Below are 27131 nucleotides of genomic sequence, written 5' to 3' on the forward strand. Positions count from 1 at the left end.
GTTGAGTTGTTTGTTTGTTTGTTTAGACCGTGAATTTATCTGTCTACCTCCCACAGATTCAATCACAACCTGGAGATTTACTTGGTTTTTTTTTTCTTTCTTCCTGTCTTTCTTTCAGTAAATCAATATGTCACTCTGTAAATCAAGTCAATGGGCCTCATGGAAGAACATTTTTGTATTTTTATCCTAAAATTCTCTGACTTTTCTCTGTGAGGTTTTCTCACACAAGTGTTTCAAGTCGAATTCAGCGTTCTGCTCCATTTGCGGGCGAGTTTCTTTCACAAAAGGCTCCCAAGAGTAAAAACACTGTGCGACTTCACGTAGCAAATTAAGAAGTGACAGTAGGAGACCCGAAACAGTTAGAAAACATGACTCAAGCTAATATGTCATCAGAACAGCTCTGCACTCTGACAGAGATTAAGAAGTTAGATGCTAAAAAACATCTTTCTAAAGCAAAGCGGCACTTAATGGGATGTGACAGTCACAGAGATAGAGAGGAGAGAATATTAAAGCCTACAGGTGATGTTACACCGTCAGCTGTAACACAACATGATACTGGACAGAGATCTGCAGAGAGACACTCAGACGGCTGTCAGGGTGAGAGACGTTTCACACTTTTTGTTAATACATAAGAGAAAATTATAAGTACAAGAAAACTAATTAATGCCACAAATGTTCTCAAATCACTCGTATGTGCATTTTAAGAATGAATCTGTTCGTACGAGTGCTTCTTGCATGAGGCCCAAGATTTCTGTCGAGCTTTAATATTCCCTCATGTTTAAAATCCTCTAGTCGTTGACTCAGAACATAAAAAGTGACAAAGAATTGTACGAGCAGAACAGAACAGAAATCAGTTTTAATACATATAGTCAATCTTTTCAGTATAAATCCTGCAGTGTGAAATTTTTGTAGTTGGGAGCTCATATCTTGAGTCACCTGCATTATTACTCATTTTCGACTGTGCATATTGGTGCCCTGTCTTTTACTGTAGTATATCAATATATATATCAATATTGAGTCACAGTATTTGGTCAAAATATTATATCTATACCGTATGATTCTTTGATATCCCCCAGCCTCAGGAGAAAAGAGAGTGGAAAGAGGGATGAGGTTTTGGGGGGTGAGGGGATCTGTGGAGAGGTATGAAGTAAACAGGAGGAGGATGATGTGTGTGTGTGTATAGGAGAGAGGAGGGGGGAGGCAAGTCGTCCTTGACTTTGCCCTCCACCAGCCTATTCCCAGCCCTCTGCATCACGCTGCATACAGGTCGCTGCCTGCCGAATCCACACACCTGTTGTCTGTGTGCCAGGAATTCAATAGAGACACATATAGATACACTAACAGAGACAAGACCACCGTACAGAGGCTTTACACCAGCTGTTCACCGAATACCCCAACACCCACCTCTGTCTGACCTGACACTTATAGATCTGAACCACGGTCAAAGCTGGAGTATCAGTATTTACCAGTGGTGAATCTGAATTTGTTTTATTAGGCAGTTGGTCCTTTTGTTAGGGTTGGGTGATATGACAATATACACAGTGAGATGATTAAATGTGTCAGATTTTGCCGTATTGTTACTGCAGTATGTGTCCCTTTACAGTATTTTGCAGCTGCTTTGGCTCCATTTTTAACAACAGAGTTTAAGTGAGCAAAACTCTTCATGTAAAAAGCCAAACTGACTTGCTAAATTCTTACCTCGAAACACAAAATTCTGCCCTTACATCAAAAGTATAAAATAACAAAATCACAAGTTCAGTCCTTTGAATACAAATAACTCCTATCAGCACAAGTTTCAGTGCTTATTACTTACCTTACAGATCACTGAATCAATGTGACGTTACCCAGCTGAGCAGCATTGCAACATAATTCCTAATGACTTCGCTACCACTGGGACTGCATGGCAGCAGTGGAAAGACCAAAAAAGAAACAGAAATTCATTTGTTTTCATTACTATTGTAATGCTGCAGTGTCTCTAACAGCAGTGTAAATGTTAGTTTATTGTTTCCAGCATCACAGTATCACTGCAGCTTACTGTATTTTAGGCAAATATATTTACAGGAAATGTAGATATTTAAGGTTTGGCGTCTTGAATAAAAACAAACTTAGTGGTTGACAGAACAGAAAAAGTAAATTGATACTGTGACAGTCACATTCATCATTTTACTTTAGGAATGTAGGACTTAAGGTTCTGTAAAGTTAGACGCTAGACTTCATTATCTATATATACAAAAATACAGCATATTTAATAATAATTTTTGTCAGTGTTTTGATGAGGATTAGTTACTGTTTAACAGCGTTATTTGTAGGGGTGGGGGAAAAAATCGATTCTAAGATTTATCCCGATGTGGACGATTCTGCATCAATTCACAAATGTCAAAAATCAGTTTTCTAAATGTTAGTTAATAACGTGATGTTGACGGAACAAAAAGGTGAAGCTCAATTGCGAGGGCAGTGCAGCACCTGGACAGTCTACAGCGTGCTCACACTAGAGTTCATCCTCACAAAAGGCAGCAGTTTCAAGCATTTTTGATTTAATGAGTAAATAATTACCTTTGCAAGACAAACATGAAGTAGTAGTAAGCTGTCACTCAGTGACTAAGGTTAGCGGAGCGGAGCAGTGAACTCCAGCAGTAACAAACGAGACCGGCTGACCAACACACGCTGCAGCATTAAACAACTTAAACCAACTCTGAGGTGAAGAAAATAACTCGGAGCTCAGTCTGTTTCACCTCAGAAACCCTGCGGCCGCTCATCATCTTGGACAACGATGTCTTTCCCCGGAGCTAACGGTACAGCAGAGAGGCTGCTCTCCACTGCTGGAGACATGATGTTAATAACACAGCAGAGCACTCTGCCTCCCCCTTGTTTTGTTATCCTCATACAGGCAGGAGACTGTAAGATGCTTTCAAATTAATTCATTCATTCATTAATGCAGTTAACTTTTTAAAATATAAAAAGGCTGCGGACCATTTATCTTATCTGCCAGTTCTGTTTCATATTGTATTTCAGTGGACTAAAGACACCAGTGACTGGTTCAGCACACAGTATACTGGACCAAGAGACTGAAAATAGCCCCCCTGTGAGATTCCCAAAGATTTAAAAGTTCTGAGAGCACTGTGAAATACAGAGACATTTATCTGGTGGTGATAAGTTTAATCAGCATTGTGTGAACTTGTTTTGCCAGGGCTTGAATGTTATGGACATTGATTCATTTATATGTAAAAGTTCCGCACTGCAGGTTTAAGTTACCATTAATTAATAATTTTGGCACATCCTGAATATGTGAATATGCACCACAGACCCCAGTGGATGTGTTCACATCTTGAAATATTGGATTGTCTGTGTGTGCATGTGTGTGTGTGTGTGTTTGTGTTGTTGAGTGCAGTGGGATGTTAGAAGTCATGGTTCATCAAGGTGATTTTTCTGATCCCAGAACAGAACAGATGTGCCCCGATGTTTACTGTTTGCTGCTAACTTTAGAATTCATTGCTCATGGGAAACACTGTTTACTCTGTGTGTGTGTGTGTGTGTGTGTGTGTGTGTGTGTGTGTGTGTGTATGCGTGTGTGTGCGTGTGCGTGCGTTCCCGCCTGCATCTGGGGCTCATGCTTGGTCAAGCTTGGATCATGACTTGAGATCAGACTGTTGGATATTGAATTTCCTGCATGGTTAAATTCGTGCACCGTGCTGTGAGCCGTCGTGACCGGAGCCTGTGATGTGGGCCAAGTGTCAGTGTGTTTTTTGCACAACATGAACTGCACATGAAGATATTTCTTACTTCAATGAATTGTTGGAGGTTTTGAGCTCTTCACTAAGCAGCCTGCAGTTCCTCATTTAACCAACTCGCTTGTAACTGCATCTTTTATTTACTTCTCTCTGTTGCATTGTTTAAAACCCAAACCGAAAAAGCCAAAAAATGTCCACATCAAAAAAAAATGATTGAGGTTCTATTGAATAAATAATATGTAGTCATCTGCTAATCTCAGTGACAAATTCACAATAAAAACCTTCCATTGGTGGACCGGTGCAAAGCTTTTAATGTGAAGCCATTGATGAATAATTGAAATTGAAACTGGACACTGAATGATAGTTTACCTTTTGACACTGTTTATGACCAGCATGTTTATCATGGCACGGCTTTCCAAGGATGTGAGGTAGCCAGCCAGTAGGGAAGAGTAGCCAGCTAGAGGGGTCCGGGGGTCTGAGGGTACGCCGGTGGCCTAATGCCACTGCTCCATCATATATACACTAATCTTAATCATTGCATATTTTAATGAGTTTACCTACCATGTAGTGAATTATTGTAAAGGAGAATTAGGCTTCTTGTGTGTTTTAGCCCACATAATCTGTAAATAGCTGTTAATGTTTAAAACTTCGCCTATTCCTGACTTTTTTAATTAAGAATCATTAGACCTTGTCTTTTATTATTTTTTATTTACTTATTGACACCTTTACTGTAAGGTTTATCAAGACATATCACAGTGATGGTTCATGTATTGTTTTACTAGAAACATAAATGCACTCAATTTCAATTCAATGATGAATGATGATGGTGAGGCTGAGGCATAACCTGCATCTTCCTCATATGAAACAGGCCTGTTACTTTGACAACATTGCCTGTTTTACACGTGTTTGCAATATGTCTTAGAGATGACTGAATAAAGATAATTCATTCATTCATTAAGCCCATAAACATCTGTGTGGCATATATGGAAAATGCAGCACTTTCACTGGACTTTTTAATACTTCAACTGCAGAATCGTCATCTTGGTGCCACCAGTGTTTTCTGAAGTAGCTTGTCTAATGAGGATGTTTCCTGTCTGTGTAATCAATGCAGCTCATAATGTGTTTTGTCATTAATTATTTTCTAATATTTGTCAAACATTAAAAACGACTCTCCGCTCTCTCGCTCGGCAGGACATGACCTCTCAGCTGAGCGCACACACACACACACACACACACACACATTTATATAGAGCATGTGGGGACTGATACACACAAGAGAGGCACTTTTCTCTGTCATCATGCTCGCATTGTTTTCAAGCGGAGGCTAGTGGTTGTAAATGTACATGCATAGTGAATCGCAACTTGTTAATTAAAACTATTATATTAGAATCAAAAATTAATATAATAAAGTAGCCGGACTTAAATGAGTAGTCGGCTGTTTGGCTGGCAGCCGGCGCTTATGGAAAGCTTCGTCATGGTGGTTAAAAACAAGGTCTTGTTGTTAAAAACAAGGTCTTGTTTTTTGACCACCATTATAATTTTAGCCACGAATTTAACTTTTGTACTGTAACAAAGCAGTGTGACTCGGCTTTGTGGGGTAATCCATCCCCTTTCTTGTGGACTGTTGACATTCAATTTACAGTATTTGCATGCTGTAATTAACTCTCTACATAGTACTTTTCATTTTCACTGGCCGAGTCCGCCCTTCCCGTCGAATTCAACCACTTATCCGCACACAGGGGATTTACAGGAAATGAAGCATGCACATACTAGATGTGATGTTGAAGACAAAACAAGCAGTCAGCAACGACATTTTAACCCTGGTTTACAGGACACTAATTGAATCCATACTCACTTTCAACATCTCATCCTGGTACAACATCCTTACCACCAAACATTAAACTAAACTCTCCCACATAACTAATCAGACCAGCAAAATAATTAGTTCACCCCAAACTCCCCTGTCTGAACTGTACACCCCTCTCACCCCATCACCCACTCCACCAGTCCCTCCAGTTACTGCCATCAGGTCAACGTTACAAAGTCCCACTGGCCCGGAAGAACATTTACAAAAAAATCTTTTATTCCCTCTGCGATCATCAGCCTGAATAAACTAAAATAGGCACTTGTACTCTGTCCTGTTTAATATTGTCCTTGTCAGCTGTAGCTTTAACTGTGTGTGTTTTGTTGTTGTTTTTTAAATGTGTTTTAAGTGTTTATTGTTTAGCCTTGACAGACAATTAACTTATCTTATCTTAGAGGTTCTTCATTTCACTGAAAAAGCCGTGTTTTTAAATCTCATCTACTAACTTCACTGATAACAAGATTAGTTGCATCAGGGTCTGTCTGATTCATCTCAGCTACAGCTTTGCTGTAATTAATCAGAGCAGCGAGTCACTATGTCAGAAAGTATGTTTGACATATAGAGACAAACAGCCTAATTGCTCGCAGTCAGACGAGGATGTGTGAGGAAAAAAAACTCTCCGCTGCACTATAGGTCAGAAACCTGGCTGAAGTTAGTTTGATAATCACCAGTTGGACACATGTTTTGCCCAGTATATTTGTGTTAAATGTATTTATGTTATATTTGCAGTTTGTTGTCGTGGTCCTTGTGAATCATGTGTATCGGCTGCATTATTAGCTGCGATGTGAGCTGCCAATTAAAGCTTGGCGAGCCACGTGATGAGTAACACTGCAGTACAGTCTGTCTTGAGTTGAAGTCAGTTTAAAGTTCGTATTGACCAGCTGGACTTGCATGGTTCAACTATAAGACTTATATAAGACACAATAACTCAACAATGAAGTAAAATGCCACGTCGGGAGAGTAAATATATGTAGTATGTAGCTGCATGTGGACTCTTGCTTGTGCTTGGTGTTTCTCCATTATTTTGAGCCTACACTGTGACATCATCGGCGACTGACATGCCTCACTAAATCCTTGATACTGACCATGCCTTCAGAAACACACACACACACACACACACACACACAAGCAGGTTGTGACATCATTAATAGGCCTGCTTCTCTCTCCCATTCGTCTTCTTCTTTGTTCCCTTCTTTTTTCATCCTTTCTTCTTCTCTTCTTTCATCCTTTCTTCTCGTCTTCAGGCAGGCGATGAGTCATTGAGGGGCAGCTTTGAGGTGCACGGTAGCTTTGGAGAATTAGGCAGTAGATTGTAGAGTGGGATTTGAGAAAAGGCAACGGGAGGAGGGAAAAAAAAGCATGAAAATATGGCCAAATACACCCATATGTGAACATGTCATTTGAAAACCATGAACGTTAAACTGCTGCTGTAACAGTCTCCACTCTTCTGGGAAGACTTTTCACTAGATTTTGGTAATTTTGGATGTAGATCCCTATGCAGTTAGCCATAACGGCTAGTTTCTGTGTTTACTTCCAGTCTGTTTGAAATGATTAATATAAAAATCATGTTTATTTGGAAAGCAGTTTGCCTTGATATGTTGTTTTGCTCCAGTCCTCATTTTCCCCAAATTTCAACATAACTGACTAAATTTGCATGACCCAAAGAGCCACAATGACCATATTTATGGGAAATACATCAGGTTGAAATAAACCAGAATTATCCTTAAGTGGACAAGACCAAACTAGGAAAAACAGCCCCAGACCCCCATGTCCACATCCTTTTTGCCGTATACTGTGGTGTATGTGGTATGAGTCTTACACCACAAAGTGAAATGAATCTATAAAACGACACTAATCCTGGAAGAGTAGCAGGCTTTTAGGAGGTTCATGATGAGTTTACATTATAAAAAAGCCTCTCATGCTGCTTTCACATCAAAACAATATAAAACAAAACAAATTTTAAAAAATGGGCACAACATTAAACCAGATCTTCAATAAAATAATGAGAGTGATCATTTGAATAATTCATATCATTGAATGATAGAAACAAGCTCTATTACATTTGTGTGGTGTCTTTAGCTGTTTGATGTGGTAATTGGCGGAAAAATATAACAATATTGTACTCAATTGTTTTTGTCTCCAGTGTCATTGTTTCAAACTCGAATCATTTATAATGTGGTTTTTATTTTAGATGTTACTCAGCAACAGACGGGCTTTGATTCCTTTCTGTTGTTCGTTGTTTTTATCAAAGTGTGAGCCGATGGCTCAACGGGGAATAAATCCTGAATCACAAAACGTCCTCTCAGATAACTGATGATGTTTTGGATTTCAAATCACCCGCAGAGAACTGGGAGTACATCTGGAGGCGCTACATCAAAATTATGACCCATATCTTTAAGACATTTTGTTTGTGTGTTTCAGGAAGTTAAAGGTCATAATTTATGGGCTTTTTTTTTTATACTAAGAAGGCTCATCGTTTAGAAGTACCTCTCCAAACCAAGAGCTCTTCTTGTTAACCCTCCACATCATTAGAAGCTAACAGTCAAGCAAAAATTGTGCTCAGGGGGACGTTTTTTTTTTTCTGAACCTGGTAGTGCTGCTACCTCACCCTACTCATTGAGCTGATCGGAGTATAGGAATATGTGTCTGTATTCTCTCTGTGTGTGTGTACTCTGTGTGTGTGTTGGCTGCCGACCAGGTGTGACAGTCTGTTGGAAGCCATCATGCTGAAACATTTGATGTCAACTGTTTGTGGCGACATGCCCAGAAAACGGTGTGTTATCTTTATAAGGCGAATAGAAACTGCGTAGTTCAGAATCAGTGGATCAGTGGATTAGGAGTGTTGTTAATGGGAATGTTGTTAAGTGCTGAAAGATTAATTTGTCTTCTCAGGCCGTTGTTCCACGCAGGCTATATGTCACTCCCAACAAACTCCACCAGTTTGAGTCCAGCCAATTTTTATTTGTACAGCCCGATATCACAAATCACAAATTCACCTCAGGAGGTTTTTTTACAATCTGTGCAGCAGTACAACGTGTTCTATCCTTCGGGGATATTTCTCGACTCCAATAAGAAAAAACTCCCTTAAAAGCACATTTACTTCACTGTAAGAAGCCAAAAAGAATCTTATCAAAGCAGCTTTAACTTAATATTGTTTCATTTCCTCTCTCTACAGGAAGTGGTGACCCTGCCCTACTGACACCCTGCTTCTCCTGCCCTCCCCCGAACTCTGCCCCCCCACCCCCTGTCCTGATTGGGTCTCTGTGCTGCCGGCGGTGGATTGGAGCACTCTGATTGGAGGCTTTGCGAGGTGGTTTTTCGGTCTGGCGCCGCCTCCCCCCGGGGCCGGCGTGCGCTCCCAGCAGCCCGTGGTGCCCTGCGCCCCCCCCTCCCCGTCACCGCACACCAGAGCCCATGCCCCGGGTAAGACCATGACCACCCTGTTATATTAAAGTGGCGTTCCCACAGATCACTGAGACCGTCAGCTGAAGGTCACAAGTATTTTTTTGATAAATGGGGGAATTTTCAAAGTTCACACCTGTAGTTTGGTTTCGTTTATCTAGTTTCACATCATTTCTTTTGACTGATGAACCAAAGAAATATATATAATCATTCAGATAAATTCCATTATATCAGGCCAATATAAATGTGACTTTGCCCACATGTTCCTTAGACAAAGTCAAGTCAGTTTTATTTGTATTGCCTAAAGTCATAAATCACACATTTTTCTCAAGTAGCTTTACAATTTTTTAACAAACAATTTATACCACAATTTCAGAGCACAGTTCAGTATTTTTAGATGGCTTTTAATTTAAAACACTAAAAACACTATCGCTTTGTGCACAAAGATTGAGTTGGAAGCAACAGAGGACAGTATTAGTGTGCGGATAGATGTTGCTTACATTGATTTTGTGTGTTTGAAGTTTCAAGTTTGCAAACTACAGAGAACACCTGCAGGTTTTAAACTTAATACTGCTTAATAACTGAAATATGTATGTGGTACTGAGTGTGAAATGGCTGCTCAGCTTTGTAATCTGGTTTTCTTACTCTTTTAGTTTGTGATTTTAATCATATTTGCTAGTTTTGGCAACATCTGACTGTATTTTTGGGAGGTGATTGTACAAGTGTTTGTGTTTAGACATCATTTACTGTTTGAAAAGTTTATTTAAAATTGAAATAAAAAGACTTTTGTACTCATATAAGTAAGATATCGAAAAAGTATCATTTTGGTATTAATTGATAGATAAACTTTACTATCACAAAGGGAAATCGATTCACCGTATCATTCGTTCAACTCCGGTATCGTATCGGCACTACCTTTTTGTTTAATCCTTCTCTTCTCTGCAGGAGGCGTGGTGCGTCCGCCAGGAGCCATGTGCCTCCCTCACACCAACAACATGGACAGCAAGCTACAGGGGACGGGGCCGGGGGGAGGGGCTTCACTTCGAGCACGAGGAGGAGGCGTTCCACTGGAGCCCTTCATACACCAGGTGGGTACAAATGGTCTCAGAAAAGCTGAAATAAAGGTAGAGCCTCATGCTGATGATATCTCTTGTCACACTTCCACTCAAACAAAACCAAACTTAAGTACATGAGGAGAGCAGCTACGGCTCAGGAGGTGGAGTGGGTCGTCCACTAATCAGATAGAGGATGTTGTATACTGTATACAACATCCTCTATCTTTAGACCCTTGATTAGAATAAGGAAGAATTCCCCCAAAAAACCTTTTAACAGGACAAAAAATGGAAAAAATCTCATGAAGAGCAACAGAGGAGGGATCCCTCTTCCAGGATGGACAGACATGTAGTAGATGTGTGTACAGAAAAGACCAATATAGTAAAGTTACAGTATGGAGAACAGTGAGTGTGAAGGGTGAAAGAGGCAAATTGTAAAGTGTTTCGGATAAAAGCAAAGCCATTAATAATTTGCCAAGAAAAGGAAGAGCTCACAGTATCCTGTTTGTGCTACTGTTTCAGTCGACCTTTAGGCTTTTATAACACCTGTTTTTCTCTTAACTGTTTTTGTGTGTGTGTGTGTGTGTTTTCAGGTGGGGGGTCACACCAGTATGATGCGTTATGATGACCACACGGTGTGTAAGCCTCTAATCAGCAGAGAGCAGCGCTTCTACGAGTCACTTCCTCCGGAGATGAAGGAGTTCACGCCGGAGTATAAAGGTCATTTTCACAACTCTCTGATGGATGCTGGCTGGATTTGTTGGTGAACTTCCTATAACAACCCCTCCCAACCCTTATTGTTTGACGTATGCCCACAGCCCTAATATGAGACGGGCTTAAGGACCCTTTCATCTTACCCCGTCAGTTGATGGGATTGCCTTCATAGAATTGTTTCATAGTATTTCTCTGCAGAGAAAATGGCAGATGTGTCGGATCCATTGCAGCACATGTGACTCTACACAAGTCATATTGATCCTTAGGCTGCTGTTTTTGGTCAAGTTTGTATCTACTTCTGCTACTACTTGGCGTGGCAGAAGCATCTATGTGTTACTTTCAGTTGTCCATTTCGATCTTACTTGCTTACTTGCTAACTAGTTTTCATGCACCCTCAATCACATTTGCAGCCAGTGCACCATAATAGGAAGGATAGTGGTTATCGTGGCGACAATTATACAAAATTAACTCGTAGCCAACACTTGTAGCCGCTCTATGTGGTGCACACACATTCTCACAGCGTGCTCTTGTACTGAGTGTTAACAACTGTCTGGTTGCGGCCATTCCTCTGCAGCCACAACACAAGAACACAGATGAGTTTACTTTAGATAAATCCATCTAACCAGATCCACGCAGTACTTACACCTATTTTTAACACAATACACTATGAAAACAGCTCACAGCCATAACGCATAATAACACACCCTGCCTGTCTAAATAATTTATATTATTGACAGAAGATAAAGACCAGTTTAAATAGCCGCACACACATTTAAAACTAATGCATTTACAGTAGGTTATTTAGTTGTTTTTATGTTTTTATCTGATATATCACTCACTGTAGGTTTAGAAATGCTTTCAATAGAAGTGGAGAATCTCATGCACACCATCTTGCTCACTGCTGGATTGAATTGTTTTCACTGAAATGTTGCATTAATAATGAATACACCAGCGCTAAGAGAGACAGTATGTGGGAGTTTTATTCTACCTTTACTGCCCTCAGATGCGCCTGTCACACATTCAGGTGCAAAGAGATACATTTTCAATATTTTGATGATATCAGGATTACAGATATTATAATATGATGGCTGATTATGTCTCAGTCTTTTGTTGCTTTCTGGGAGTTCATGTCTCTTTTTAGGGAAGCTGACCTGTTTAAACACTGCTCTAAATAATCTTTACTCTGGTGGGTTTGGTGGCGGATGGAGAGGCTGGCAGACGCCAGAGAAGGAAGTACGGATGTTTAATGGAAGTGAAGTGGTTTAGCTGCTCTGTTCTTCATCACCAGGCGCATAGCTGTAGCTGCGTCTACTTGCTTTTGCTGTAGTAACAGACCCAAACACGTCTCATCTTCTTCTACCTGTATGTGACCTATTTATCATTTTAGCAGATGATATAAGAGAGGAGAGGATGACGAAAGTGAGGGGGGGGGGCAGGAATGAAGGGAGGTTTGGAGATGAGATGTCATATCAGAAAAAGCACAGGTGTAACTAATTTCATTAATGATGGCTCTGTTCCATTTTAAGCGTGCCAAGTGAGCCAACATACACAACACCGGGGTCCTGACGCCGAAACACTTAAGATCGAATGTAGTCGTCGTTTTAGTTTCATCTCTCCTTGACGTCAAAATGTCGGCATTACACGCTGCAGACGTTTTACATCCTGATTCTAATCATGTTTTGGGTATGTTGTCACATAGGAAAACCTCCAAAATAACTCAAAGTAACGTCAGCATGCAGACAATAAATTTTTTGAACGTTCTGTTGATGGACACTATTGTCCCACAGTGAAATACACAAAGGAAGTAGAGATGCTATTCACAGCTGCAAACATACAGACCTTTTTCACAGCAGATATCTGACTTGTCATAGCAGGAAAATCACAGGTGTAACTAATAACATTAACGATGGATCTGTTGTATTTAGGTGTTCCAGTAAGCCAGCAAGCACGATACCAGGGTCCCGATACCAATTAAAAGGAATGCAGCCATGATTCATGTTATTAATTAAACCTGGTGGATGTGTTAAAATGTTAAAATTACAAAGCCTCAAGAGGAAGCTTTGAAAAGATCTTGGAAAACAAAATATTAAGTATCAAATTCCCTGCACACACACAGAATGCACTCGTATGGTGTTTTCACTGATTAGACCTGTGTGCTTGATTAGACCTCTTCTAACTGTGTGTGTGTGTGTGTGTGTGTGTGTGTGTGTGTGCGCGCGCGCGCGCGCTCTCGCGCGCGCTCACAAACTGTGATTGATCGACTCTCATTCACCGTCCTGTCGGTTTTGTTGCACCTGTCATGGTGGAAAAACTTAATAGCTTCATAATATAATTCTCGTTCAACATCATGTAATTCCTGCGTCGCTCTGCCTGAGTTCAACCAGAGCAGAACTCTCATTATCCAGAATAAATGAAAACACCTGTGAGGGGTAGCAGAGCCTTTAAATGCTTGGGGGGAAAAAAAAAAACTATCAACCATGTAACTACTTTCTCTTTGAGAGGTTTAGTCGGCTGTGGTGTCGCACCTCGGCTGACATCTAACACCACACATGTTGTATAATTTCCTGTTCTGTATAACTCAGAAAGGCTACAACATGAAATAAAAAAGATGTCATGAGTTTGATGTAGGATAAAACTATTTAACAAATTTAACAAGTAAAATTGTAATACAGATTTTCAAAAAGAATATTGCAACATGGTAAACATTATACCTGCTAAACATCAGCATGTTAGCATTGACATTGTTAGCATGCTGACATTAGCGTTTAGCTCTGTCACAGCCTCATAGAGCTGCTTTAAGTAGCTGTAGACTCTTCTCTTGTCTCTTCTTGACTCTTATTTATTAGTTAGAGACACGACTTTGGGACTATTCTTTGCTGTTTCATAGATTTAACAACTAATCAGTGGATGAAGAGTAAAAAAAATCTTTAAAAACATGCATTTGTTTATATGAAAATGTCGCCGAATGTTACTTAAAACTACATTCAGTGTCTTTAGCACCTGTCACACTGAGCTACTTTAAATGAGACATGATGGAAAGGTTTGTCTGGATGAAGAATTCCCAGTACATTGACCTGCAGTTACTAGTATGCCTGTATTCCCACCAGTCCACCTTGTGTAGTGTTGTGGGTCCCAGTGCCATGACAACGGTGGTCCATAAGGAGTCTATATTTAGTTCTGGATCTCTGCCCACTACCATTGTTCTGTTGATTAAATAACAGCAGACAGACAGAGAGACAGACAGCAGCCCAGGGACGACTTTCTGAGTCTGTTAAGTTTGTTTCCCCCAGAAACCATCTTGATATCATCAGATTAAATTTCCCCTTGTGTTCTGGGTGTGGAAGTGGTGAAAAAGTCCATCTTTTTGTGGACAGAGAGTTCACTTTATACCGTTATATTTGTAATATTTTCAGTTTGGTCAGTTGATTTCTCACCAGTGAGCCAACTGACAGCTAAATTAAATTTGGATAAACATGGAGGATGTTCAGTGTTTCACTCAGCAGGGATGATGCGCTCTTCTCTGTTTCTAAGGCTAAAAATAACATCTTAATGTTTAAATAAAACATTGTAGGACATTCCTATCTGGTTCATTAATCTATAAACAGTTTCTCAATTGAATTTCCAGAACATTTAGTTTATCTCTAAATACAGATGGATGATAAATGACAGTAAAAGTCATGGTAGTGTTGGTTCCTACACTTTCTGTCTGCCTAAAATACAGGTTTTTCTCCTGTGATGATGATGACGATGAATTGATAAAGAGTCTGCTTGGACAGATGTTAGATTTGTGGCAACACAGTTAGACCCTATAAGACTTGATTAGACTGAACAGGACTTTGTCTTGAACTCAGACCTTTTTTTTAAAATGCAGTTGTTGGTGGTAACTTCTTCCTTTGGTGAGTCACATCGCTGTGACTTTTCTAACCTCTGCTGTTTCTAAGCTTCAGACGGCAAACGTTACACAAGACAAGTATTTTAAAAGATGGATTATATTTCTCTGTCTTGATATTTTAATAGATACATTATGTCGGATATTTCTAAACATCCTGTCTGTATTTTGCTCCGTCCCGTCAGGTGTGGTGCTGGTGTGTTTCGAAGGCGACTCTGACGGCTACATCAACTTGGTGGCCTACCCTTACGGGGAGAGTAACATGGAGGGAGGGGCTGGAGAGCACGAGGAGCGCGACCCCCCTGAGAGGGAGCAGCCGAGGAGGAAACACTCCCGCCGCAGCCTCCATCGATCCTCCTCCTCCTCTGACCACAAGGAGGAGCGGCCCGACAGGAGGGAGGCGCACGACGCAGACACCTCTGATAAGTAAGATCATGTTAGATCTGCTTCACAAACATAAGATCACCAACAGCAATTTTTTGCAGCGTTAATTATCCTCACTGTCTCCTCCTCCCTGCAGTCTTGCAGAGCTGAAGAGTCCCAGACTCGACCCAAAGATCCACTCAGACGTTCCCTTTCAGATGTTGGACTGGAATAGTGGTTTGAGTTCAGAGAAGATCAGCCACAACCCCTGGAGCCTCCGCTGCCACAAACAGCAGCTCAGCCGCATGAGGTCCGAATCAAAGGACCGCAAACTCTTCAGTATCCTTCTCCAGCCAATCACGCCCACCAACACTCAACATTGTTTTTTCATTTGACAAAAAATAACTTCATATAAAGATCTACTCTCTAGCTCTTAAAACACCATCCACTGAGGGAGATGCAGTTTAAAACAAAAGCAATTAAAGGCTTAATGCTAAGATTTTATTCAAGGTCAAGAGTGAATTTTCACCAGTTCTGGCAAATAAATATTTCTGCAAATAAATAATCTAATCAAAGGAATACTAGTAAATTTTATCATCTATAAATTTTCATCTTCTGTCACTCAAAGTTGTTGTGCAAATGCACAATAGAACTGAAACTTGTGAAAATAACATAGTAACCACATCCTCTTTTATATAATTAGAGGTTTGAAATAAAATCCAGTTTAAAATCAATTCAAAATGTCGATGACAGAGTACTTATTGTGAACGTCTGCGTTGATGTGTGACAGCAGATGTCTGAGAAAGTGAAATAAACCAGACGTTGTTGTCAAAATGAACTCCTCAAACTGTGAGCTCAAATAACGGTCAGTTAGATATTGAACCTGTGAAATGACACTCATTTCAAAGCCTATAACTGAGCAGAATGGAAAGCATTTGGGCTGCAGCTGTGAGAAACGGCTGGTAAATAGTGGTGATTAAACTATGTAAATATGTACTGATGCCTGTAAATCTAGTGATGCTGGTTGAAATCATATTAATACCTCCTACAGCTCTGACTAGTGGGTTTAGTCGTCAGAAACCCCCTTTTGTACCAGTACAGTAAGAGGCAGGCACTTAAAGAAAATATGAGTGAGACTGTGAGGAGGAGGGCAGGAATGAAGTGGAGTCTGCGGTTATCAGGTCAAAGGTCATATTTTGATCTTCAGCTTCAAAGAGACCAGACTGCAGCTGCCTGGAAAACACAGCTGAGGAAAGTGAAAGCGCAACACACACACACCATGTCCTCAACAACGTCTGTTTGTCTTCAGTCAAAACAGATTCAACAGGGCTGCTGTCAGCTCATATTTCCATATTACAACAGATACATGATACATTCAGATCATTGAAATGATCAGTATCCAGTGTGCGTCTGTGAGGCTGATAAGATTTTCTTGTTTTGAGCTTTTTAGGAAAGACGTTTTTCAGTGTTTAAACCATGTCTGTAAAAACAAGAACTTAGATTTAATCCTTTAGACACAGTATCAGACAGAAGAAAAAGAAGATGGTATTTTTATGTGTGACACAAAGCTCAGTATCACTGTGACAAAGACGCAGAAATAAAATAAAAATATAAAAGTTACAATTTGCAGATAAGTTGCAAATTTGCATTATTGGTTGACAGTTCAGAACTAAAGCAGAAGAGGGTCTTTTATAGTGAGTGTGTTTGTGTGCTTACCGAGAGAAATTTTAATTAGACATGGACCAGACTTATGGAGAAATATTATTATAACATTGCTTTAGTGTTTAAATCACAGTGATATGTCTCATATTTTTCTATCTGTAATGTCATTTATGACCATACTGTAAATCCTCAAATAGTGGACAATGATTTTTATCTACTTTTATCTGCTACTTCTCTCTGGGTTATATTACAGATAGACCTTTATTTCTAATTGTCACAGTTTTATATTTGACCATAAGTTAGTATTTTGGTAGGAAGCCTCCCTCTTTTCTGATCTGCTCCTGTTTTAATTTACTGTTGATGCAAACTCAACATTTCCTCCACGTTTACCTTTTGTCTTGTTAAATCCAGTATAATTAACATTTCAGGTGCACTAATTCCATCACTACAACAGAATCATGATGTACTCCACACTCTTATAATACTTCATTGTCAAATTAATTGCAGTCTCTTTTACTTTGTTGTCTTTTGGTCGATGTTAAGCCACCAATGAATGGAATTAGAATCAATTATTTGACTGTCAGACAAATCAATAAACCTGACCAGTCATCTTTAAAACTGACACAGCTCTTCTGCTGCTTCACAGCGGCTCATTTAAAATTATTAGTTTCCCTTCACCCTTTATAAAGAGAAGACAAATCTGTAGAATAAGTAGAGATCAAAGTCGGTTGGATATTTGCTCCTTAACTGCAGCGTGTCTACCAGAGTTCCTATTGTTGGAGAACGTGGTCCACCACTTCTCTTACCCCTGCATCCTGGACCTGAAGATGGGCACCAGGCAGCACGGAGACGACGCCTCGGAGGAGAAGGCGGCCAGGCAGATGAAGAAATGTGAACAGAGCACTTCAGCGACGCTGGGAGTCAGAGTGTGTGGCATGCAGGTACAACGACTACTGCAGAGTATCAGTCAGTTTCAAAAATGACTGGATTGAGCTTTTCAATCACAGGCTCAAAACAAATGTTCATGTTTTTAGACTGAAATGTAAAACCCCAGACCTCTCAACTGCATCAGTAACCACACCTACCCAAAGGAAATACACATCAGCAAACACAGTAGAAACACACACACAAACACAGCAATACAACGTCAGTACTGATATTTAGGTTTGAAAAAAGGGGGTAAAAATGTTGGATTCTTCTACTGTGGTTTGAATGTATTTTGAGAATCTGACTGCATGTATAAATGCAGTTTGATATACTGTGTTACATATTGATCTGACCTCGCATTGAACACGGGAAAAATCTAGTCTTGAATTTGAAGAGTTGGACTGTTTGTGTCTGAGAGATGTTTCAGCTTTTGCTCGTCTGTCTCTGCAGGTGTACCAGCTGAACACCGGTCACTACCTCTGCAGGAACAAGTACTACGGCCGCGGCCTGTCGATCGAGGGTTTTCGCCAGGCCCTCTACCAGTACATGCACAACGGCAAAGGCCTGAGGCGGGACCTCTTTGAGCCAATCCTGAATAAGCTTCGCAGCCTGAAGGCGGTGCTGGAGAGGCAGGCGTCCTATCGCTTCTACTCGTCTTCACTGCTCATCATCTATGAGGGAAAGGTGAGCCAGGACTAAAAACGCTTTGAGGGTTTAAAATGTGGGCAAGTACTTTGTGCAATAAATACTTTTTAGCAATTATTTAATTAATTTCAAATTTGTTTTGTAATGTGCACTGAAGTGCTTTTGCATTTTTACTTTATTTGAGTCCTGTCTTATAGAAAGGCCCTGTAGTCAAATGTAATCATCTTAGACATTTCAGTTGATAACATGCTTACATAGTGAACATTCTTCCACAATGCAATGAATTTGTATTAATTAAAATTCATTCATTCAAATTATAACCAGACACCTCAACCAACCACACTCTAGTGCAGTAACAAGGGTGTGATCCCTCACTGGCTTCCCACCTACAAACACTTCATATTGTGTTTGTTTAACACATTATCGTTTTCTCACATTTTTTCTCATGGACTTTTCTCAAGTAGGAGTTACATCTTGGGCCTTATTTATATAGTTTTGTTCATCATTTCTATCAGTAATAATAACATATGACTGGTCAAGAAACACAAGCATTCAGACAATAAGACAGATTGGAAACAAACCAACAGTTTATGTTTTATGTGGAAGTCAAACTGAAAGTGAGTCCACCTGAAATGTCTTTAAACTGTGTGGATGTTTGTAACAGACTGTCAACTTACAAGAGGATAATATGTCAGTGTTGTGTTTATAGTTTGTTTCTGCTGCCCCCAAGTGGCTAAAAACTGAATTTCTCAGATGTTTAAAAAAAAAACAACTTTCTTGTGCTGTCAGACAGTTTAAAGGGGACATATCATGTACATTTCCAGGTATATATTTATATTCTGGGGCTCTACTGGAATATCTTTGCATGATTTACAGTTCAAAAAACTCCTTATTTATCTTACACCATGTTTACACAGAAAGCGTAATGTGAGCAGCAGCGATTGCTCCATCTGTTTGTCTACACTATAAACATTCAGGAACAGTGTTGAGTTTAGGTCACTTGCGTTTGTTCAGAACCCAATACACAATGACTACATTTACATGCACACTAATGATTACCATTATTATTCCGAATGTGACAATATTCTGAAGTTGATACGGGTCATGTAAACAGCATATTCTGTATGGATATTCTGAATTAGCCCTTATTTTGAATTAAGCATTTTCCAATTAAGACATGTGGGATATGCTGATATTCAGGTTTTAGGATTATTCTTCGGTCATGTATACAGTGCATTTGGAATATGCGTCTCAGTTGGGGTTTTTACCACAGTTTGCGACACGCGGCCTGTTGCCTGTTTACAGTCAGCTCTGTGTGTTGTAAACAAACCAACTAGCCAACAGTTTGCAAGCCTGGGATAGAGATGCATGACAGGCTGGTTGTGTAACGCACCCCTGCGCAGGCAAAATGACATATGCTGGAGCAGGAAGGCAGACAGAGGAGAGGAATGAGAGGAGAGTGGAGAGCTGTTCAGGGCGGGATAAAAAAACAGAGCACGCCTTCTCCACGACAGTGACGGAGGGGATTGGTTATTATCCTGACATGCAGCCATGGACTGACGGTGACGACTAGGTTTGATGCACCAAAAACACTCAGCAGTGTAGTAAACATCATGGGACAACCTCGGTACTGGATGTACCTGTAACTATACATTTATAATATCAGTTATATCAGTATCACTAATAAATATCAGGCAGCAGCTCACTAATGGTTTTCACCTCACTGGTTTACTTCACTGCCTGTGGAGATCTTGTGATTCCCGTTCCTACTGGAGCAGAGGGAAACTCTGAAAACCCTCTGCATGTAGACGGGAATATTGGTGGAATATTAATTTTCATTAGCAATGTAAACAGCTTAGTAGGAATATTGTCTTTTTCAGAATAAGGGCAAAAAACTGAATATTTTGTGCATGTAAACGTAGACAATGACTGTAGTTAAGCTCCAAAAACAGAGGAAAATAGACTTGAAGCCTAAAAATACACTTTGTGTTGCAGTCACGCGGGCTGTGTAGACAGCTGTATTGATTAACATGGAAGCAAACTGTTCCATCAGACATGACACAGACGAGACGCTGTGTAGACACGGTGTTATACTGGCTCTTTACACAGCTCCTCAGTTCAGCCTCTGTCTTAAACAGGCCGTTTTAGCTCCTGTCTGTTTAAGGCCCCCCTCTTAAAGCCCAGTCTGTTCTGATTGGCCAGTCTCCAGAACCTTCCCCTCAGCTCGGGAGGCTAAATGGAAACTTCTCAAATAGATCCGTACATGTTCGCCCCCGAATATGATCCGAAATATGCGAGTGGACAATGTAAACAACCCGTGGAACCTTAGCAACAAAGACTACAGAACAGACGGAGTAGAGGTGACATTGCAAACTGAGAGGTCAGGGCAAGATAAATCCCTGGTTCTTGACTTGCAGGGAGCGTTTTTACATACGTTCACCTCAAGTTTTGGATCTTTAACCATGTTTGATTTAGACATCCGACATTACAACAGCATATAAATAACAGAAAACCACAAAAAGCGTGTTATGTCCCCTTTAAAGTGGTCTGTGCTGATGTTTGGTCTTCATCAGGTCAGTTCTGATCACTGCTTTGTTTGATGGTCTGTAGGAACCTGAGGGCCCTTCAGTCCTCAGCTCTGGGCAGCACGCATCCTGGCAGAAGACTCCTGCGGCCCCCGCCGAGCCTCGCTGTGGCCCCGGGCCCCACGCACCTCCGTTCCCCGACACTCCCTGTGAAACGGACATGACCCAGAACCCGGGGTCACTGCCCTCTCAGGGACCTGGACTGATGGCTCCGCCCACCCCCTCCCCTCATCCTCCCCCACAGGCCCCGCCCACCAAGTCAGACTGCCACTCCTTCCTGCCCCCTCCCCCCTCGCCTCACCCCCATCCAGACTCCTCTGCCCCCTCTCCCATTTTAAACCCCTTCCCGCCTCCTCCGGCCCCGCCGCCCCAGCAGCCCCCCCTGGTGGACGTTCGTATGATCGACTTCGCCCACTCCACCTTTAAGGGTTTCCGTGGCGACACGGCGGTGCACGATGGGCCGGACCGAGGTTACGTGTTCGGACTGGAGAGCCTGGTCCAGATCCTGGAGAGCCTGCGGGATGACAGCCTGCCGCAGCTCTGAACACACACACACACACACACACACACAAAAACACACACACACATAGACACAAAATCACACACACACACACACAGCTTGTTGTGAGTCTGTTCAGGTCGTACAGTCAGTGCAGGTTGTGCTGCAGTGCTCTCAATAACGGAGACGCCTCGGCTGTAAATATGGAACAGGGTCCTCCAGAGCGTCACCATGGCAACATGGGCATTCTACAGTCAAGTAGTTACTATAGCAACGGCCAGGAGGTGGGACAGTGGAGCTGCAATGGCTGCAACTTGAAGCTGATAATAGAGAACCTGTCTGTCTGAGGCTCTGCACACACACACACACACACACACACACACACACACATTGTACTTCTATTCTTGTGAGGACCCTCTTTCACATAATGCATTCCCAAGCCCCCCTATCCTGAACCCTCACCCCAAACTGAACCTAAACCTAATTCTAACCTGAACCATAAAATCAAATCCAACAGACATTTGACGGTTTGTCCAAAAGTTAAGACCAGGTCCTCACTCCTAACGTCTGAAACTCAAATTTGTCCTCACAAAGATAGATGACCTGATTCTCGCACACACACACACACACACACACACGCACACTCATCCTGGGAACAGTTGTCTCTGGAGCTGTTTGACCGAGTGTCCTCTCTGAACGACCAATCAGCTGAATCCCAGGGACCGCCCACCGAAGTTGGCCGACACTCACGTTAACCCCCTCTCCTCCTCCTCCTCCTCCTCTTCTTCTACACTCCCTGCCACCCCCTCCACCACCACCACCCTCCTCCCACTTCCCCCCACACTTCCACTCCTCTCTGCTCCTCCTTCTCTACAGAAAACCAAACCTGGACAGGTGAACAGACTCTTTTAGCGTTACCTTGGAAACGCACTCAGAAACACATCCAAGCATCTGTTAAAGCAATAGATGGCGATGACAGACGGCAACTTTTTTTTCTTCAGCAGTGCAGAGGGCAGCGTCGCCCGCAGGGAGATAAAAGTGCAACAGAAACTTGCATCATAGACGTAGGGTTTAAGGAGAGAACATAGATGATTTCTAAACCGCTGTATGTCCGTTTTTGGGGCTTAATTCAAAAAAATGTTAGTAGTTGGTGTCCTGTAAAATCATCCTCTGGGTTATTGTGTAATTTTGGAAGCATAAGTGTCACTTTCCCAAATTGTCTCACGATGAAATGGCTCAAAGGATAAGTCTGGTGATATTATATATTCTTTTTCTCGTCAACAAATCCCACAAAAAGACTAAAACCAAGAATGAACCGATCAACTAACGAGTATCGCGTGCGTAGCTAAAGCCTGATATATCTTGTTCCTCTGTGCCTCAGAGCTCCATTGTTCTCCAAAACTATTAAAAACATATTAGTTAGTCACACCGTTACACTGAGTGACATGTTCCTTTATCACCTTGAACACACACACATGCTGTAGTTTATTTTAACTCAATCCCACACACACACACACACACACACACACACACACCGTCCTGCTGCCAGAAATACTCACTAGAGCACCAAATCAAATTAATCCGTAATTATTCACTCAAATTAATCCACCGTTAAAAATAGTCCCCAACAAACACATTCCCTCCTGTTTGAGCAACATTTGCTAAAAACTGCAGCGTCCAGCTGTTTTAGGAAAATACTGAGACTTTATTTTTGCAAATTAAACGATATATTTGAGATTTAAAGTTCTTGTTTTATATATATAAATAATTATTTCAGTGGTATTTTACGCCTTTATTTAATAGCCGACAGCAGAGAGGTGACGGGGACACAGATGGACTCATGTGGGGACGTTCTGGTTCATGATCAGCACTTTAACCCCTAAACTGCCAGTGTGACCCTGAAAGGTCGTTCTTGACCTTGGAAACAGCAACTGACAAAACAATCTGTGTTATAAAGTCCATTTAGCAGCTGTTCTGGAGCTTTCAATTTTATTTAGCAGATAGAGTTGCTCAGTTGTTGTAAATGTTCAAATTTCAGGTTGTTTTTTTTCTTTTTAAGGACTTCTCATGTCGGCTAAAAAGATTGAAAGCTCCAGTACAGCTACTAAATGGACCTCATCACGCAAATGTTTTATCAACAACTGTTTTCAACTGAAGAATGAACTTCGGGTCTTAATTTTAAATCCAACGTGAACGAGAAGTCCTCAAAAATGCTAAAAAAAAATGGAAATAACGGATCATGCGGTACAATCAAAAGCACCGGAACAGCTACTAAATGGACCTCAAAGATTTGTGTCCTAAGGAGGAGAAAAGGGGCTCGAGGCTGAGGACAGAGGAAGACCGTCAGAAAGAACTGAGAGACGCACACATTGTTGGTTTTTGGGCTTTTTTATGGGATTTGTTGACAATAACAATAATATAAAGCTCTTCTTTATGTTGGGGCTGGGTGATACGGTTAAATAACAACAACATTTACTAAGAAGAATATTTTCTGATATATAGTTTGTATATGTTTTTGTGATTAAAAATCACAATATGGCAAATGTGTGTAAAATCACAATAATAATCACATTGATGTGAATGAACTCTTCAAATCAGAAAAAAAAACAAAACATAAACTTCAACTCATTCTCACAGTTTTTTCTTTAATTATAATTTGCTTTGAATGATTCATTTGAGCAACGTAATTTTATAAAACATGATGTAATTAAATCATCATGATTCCACTGGAAGTTGATAAATACTAATGTTGAATTATCACCCAGCCCTGCCTCGATTCATCATCCTGTAACTATCAGCAGAATTGGCCACCGTGTCTCATCTGAAGACGCCCCCCCTCCATACCTTCCCCCGCCCCCCCATTTGTCTCATCTTGATTGATCAGACGTGTGTAAACAATCACATTGGTCCATTTATGCTTCCTTCAATGAGTTTCCAGAGGCCGGCTGTGACGCAGCAGCGCCCCCTGCTGGTCAGCAACAGGAACTCAACTGCAGGAGCTGGAATAAGAGAGAGCAAATATGAATATTTTATTTTTGGTTTATTGAGGTGATAATTTATTTTTTTATTGTACCTTTACCCATATGTGTGGGTAAATGTTTTGTCTTTTACATGTGTCCCCCCCTCAAATGTAAAAAAAAAAGAAAAAAAAGAAGAAGAAATGTAAAGAAATTAACTGCATCAGAGACACAACGTGTGACATGTCAGGAGAATATTAAGCAGTATTATTTCAACTAACTCAAGTCTGTTTTTATTTGATGCTGACTCAGCTCCAGCCTAACACTCTGATTGGGTATCGACTAACAAACAAAAAAACATCTCATGAAGAAACGGTTACAGCAGCCAAACCCAGACTGACATCAGCTCACTGAGCCCCCAACACTTCTGCCTGCTGAGGAGGTCGTTGCTCCGGTGGGAAGCTCGTCTTCTTAATGTGTGTCTGTTAGGACAGACGTAGACGCCATCGTTAAGTCTTTGGTTTGTTTCACTTCACCTTAAAGGCGTTTGGTAAAGAACTGCATGCACATGAACATCCTCCTGTTTTTCCACCGCAGGGTCAAACATCCTAGTTACTGTCATGACTGAAGCAGCGATGGTCCACGTGTCCTCTCAGATCATGAAATTTATTCATGAATATTAGCTTCAATGATTGATTGGAATTATTTAGCAGCATTTTCTACATCTGATATCATCCTGACTGTTTGTTAGAACAGTGAAAAGTAAGTGAGATTAAATCTTTCCAGAAGCTTTTGGGCTCGTGTTGTAATTGCTGACATGACAAAGACACATCCAGCCCTCCTTCCTGCAGCGGTGAAGGCTCTGCGTCATATGAAGTGGTTTTATAACAGCACTGCCAGTTCACATTCATTCAGTATTGCAGAGTTCAGGTGCCTCTGTGTAGTGTAGAGAAAAAAAAAAACTGCGGGTCAGTCCATCAGGGTGTAGAAACTCTCAACATAAACTCACTAACGGGCCTTTTTGACCAAACAGTCTCAGGAAATAAGGAGCTCCAGGAACTAAATCGGGACCTTAAAGTCACACTCAAGTTTGTTTTTTTTTTGTTGTTTTTTGACTTGCTGAGACAACAACTTGGAGTAATTGTGTTATTCTTTGTGAGTTACCGTTGTGAGAGCGTGTGACGTTGAGATTTAAAGATTTTTCTGCTATACTAGGCGACCTGATTGAAGCATTTAAAGTTTTTTGTTCGTCACACTCGCACTATCTTTTTGCACAGCTATCCTCATCTCGCTTATTTTTTTATACAAATCAGAAAGTCGGCTACATAAATGTCTTTTAAATGTCAGTAACATTGAAACAGTTATAATATAATTTCCATCCAAGCTGATTCCTAAGACACATACAAGACACAAGTGGCAACTAGAGTTTGTTTTCAGGCTGAATAAAATGACGAAGACGTGGTGCAGCAGTCTGGAGGTCATCAGCTGGTCCTTCCTCAGGAGCTGGGACTTCATGTTTGGCTGCTCAGGTTGAAATGTTACTGAAAAAGTTCCTGAAAACGTTTGTGCAATTTAAAAGCACCGTGCTCGTTGTAAATGAGGTGCACTTTTTGAGCGTGTCACGGTGGCCTCGAAACTCCCGACGATGACGCCCTGAACTCATCGACTGTGTCCAGAATCGACAGTAGAAGACTGTTTCTGCCAGAAAGAGAGAAAAGTAGATGAATGTTGTTCGAGGAGCTATAACTAAAAGTCAAAATTATGAGATATTAAATTGTAATTATGAGATTTATGAAATTGTGACATTTGTGGAACTTGCCAAATCAAAATTGCAACATTAAGTCCATTTTTTTACGCAGTATCTCATAATTTGGACTAATATTTTGACTTCTTTCTGACGTATTATAATTTATTACTTTAGAAGTCATAATTCAGATACAAAAAGTCCAATTTTTACATAGTATTTCATCTTTTTTTTATTCTTTTGGGCATTTTATGTCCTTTTTTTTGCGATTTAAGTTTTATTTGATCAAATATTTTAAAGAGAAATTTTACCAACAAACATAAATACACATTAGATATAGATGCATTATTAGCTTCCTAGAGTATGTACTGTGCTTAAACACACAGGTAAGCATAGACTAAATAAAATACCATATGAGGGTCCAGTTTAAGCATCGCAGCTTTGCATTTTATGCCTTTTTTACTAGATGGTCGACACGACAGAAGACAGGAAATGAGGGAAGAGAAAGATGTGGAATAATATGCAACAACAGTCTCAAGGTTGCAGTTTGTGCTCAATTTCTTCCCCCACTTGGTCACCACGGCGCTTTGTGTGTCTTTATTTTGACTTAGTATCTCATAATCTTGATCTCTCCTACATTTTTCATTTTTATGTCTCTTTTTGTGGCAGAAATTGTCTTCTAAACACAGTCTGTGACACTGTAAACATGACTAATAACACACACACACACATGCAGTTCATGCTAACAGGGTAAGCTTACTGTATATCATTTATGCTGATCACATGCTAACAGCCTGAATGCACATCACCAGCAGTCAGTCACATGCATGCGTGAAAAACAGACACCTCTCCTACACAAAGTTAAATCTTTACAAACTTCAGAGCTGATTTTAAAAATAATAATAAAAAAAAACATCAGCAGCTGGATGAGACCCTGAACGTTACTGTTGTTGTGTAGAAAGATGTAAAAAATATTCATCCTGAATCATTTAATCTTGTATTCAATCTTTAAAGCTTATTTTTCTCTCAGAATCTTCCTGCAGGGGTCAAAATAAACTCTGTGACTTCAGTGTGACTCGACTCATTTCATCAACATTCAC

At 40.6% G+C, this 27131-nt stretch overlaps 1 protein-coding gene across 2 annotated transcripts in view; it reads left to right on the top strand.

Moving 5' to 3' along the window:
• Positions 1-21408, top strand: part of ip6k1 (inositol hexakisphosphate kinase 1) — a 32239-nt gene extending 10831 nt beyond the window's left edge. For both annotated transcript variants that reach the window (XM_067586394.1, XM_067586395.1), the window contains exons 2-9: positions 8768-9015; positions 9940-10082; positions 10640-10766; positions 14835-15075; positions 15170-15351; positions 17440-17615; positions 18052-18285; positions 20857-21408. In XM_067586394.1, the coding sequence (XP_067442495.1) occupies positions 9966-10082; positions 10640-10766; positions 14835-15075; positions 15170-15351; positions 17440-17615; positions 18052-18285; positions 20857-21375 (1596 nt within the window). In that variant the 5' untranslated portion in view covers positions 8768-9015; positions 9940-9965 and the 3' untranslated portion in view covers positions 21376-21408. The remainder of the gene's footprint in view (positions 1-8767; positions 9016-9939; positions 10083-10639; positions 10767-14834; positions 15076-15169; positions 15352-17439; positions 17616-18051; positions 18286-20856) is intronic.
• Positions 21409-27131: the final 5723 nt, after the last annotated feature.

The sequence above is a fragment of the Thunnus thynnus genome, chromosome 4 (assembly GCF_963924715.1).
Source record: "Thunnus thynnus chromosome 4, fThuThy2.1, whole genome shotgun sequence".
Classification (NCBI taxonomy): Eukaryota; Metazoa; Chordata; class Actinopteri; order Scombriformes; family Scombridae; genus Thunnus; species Thunnus thynnus.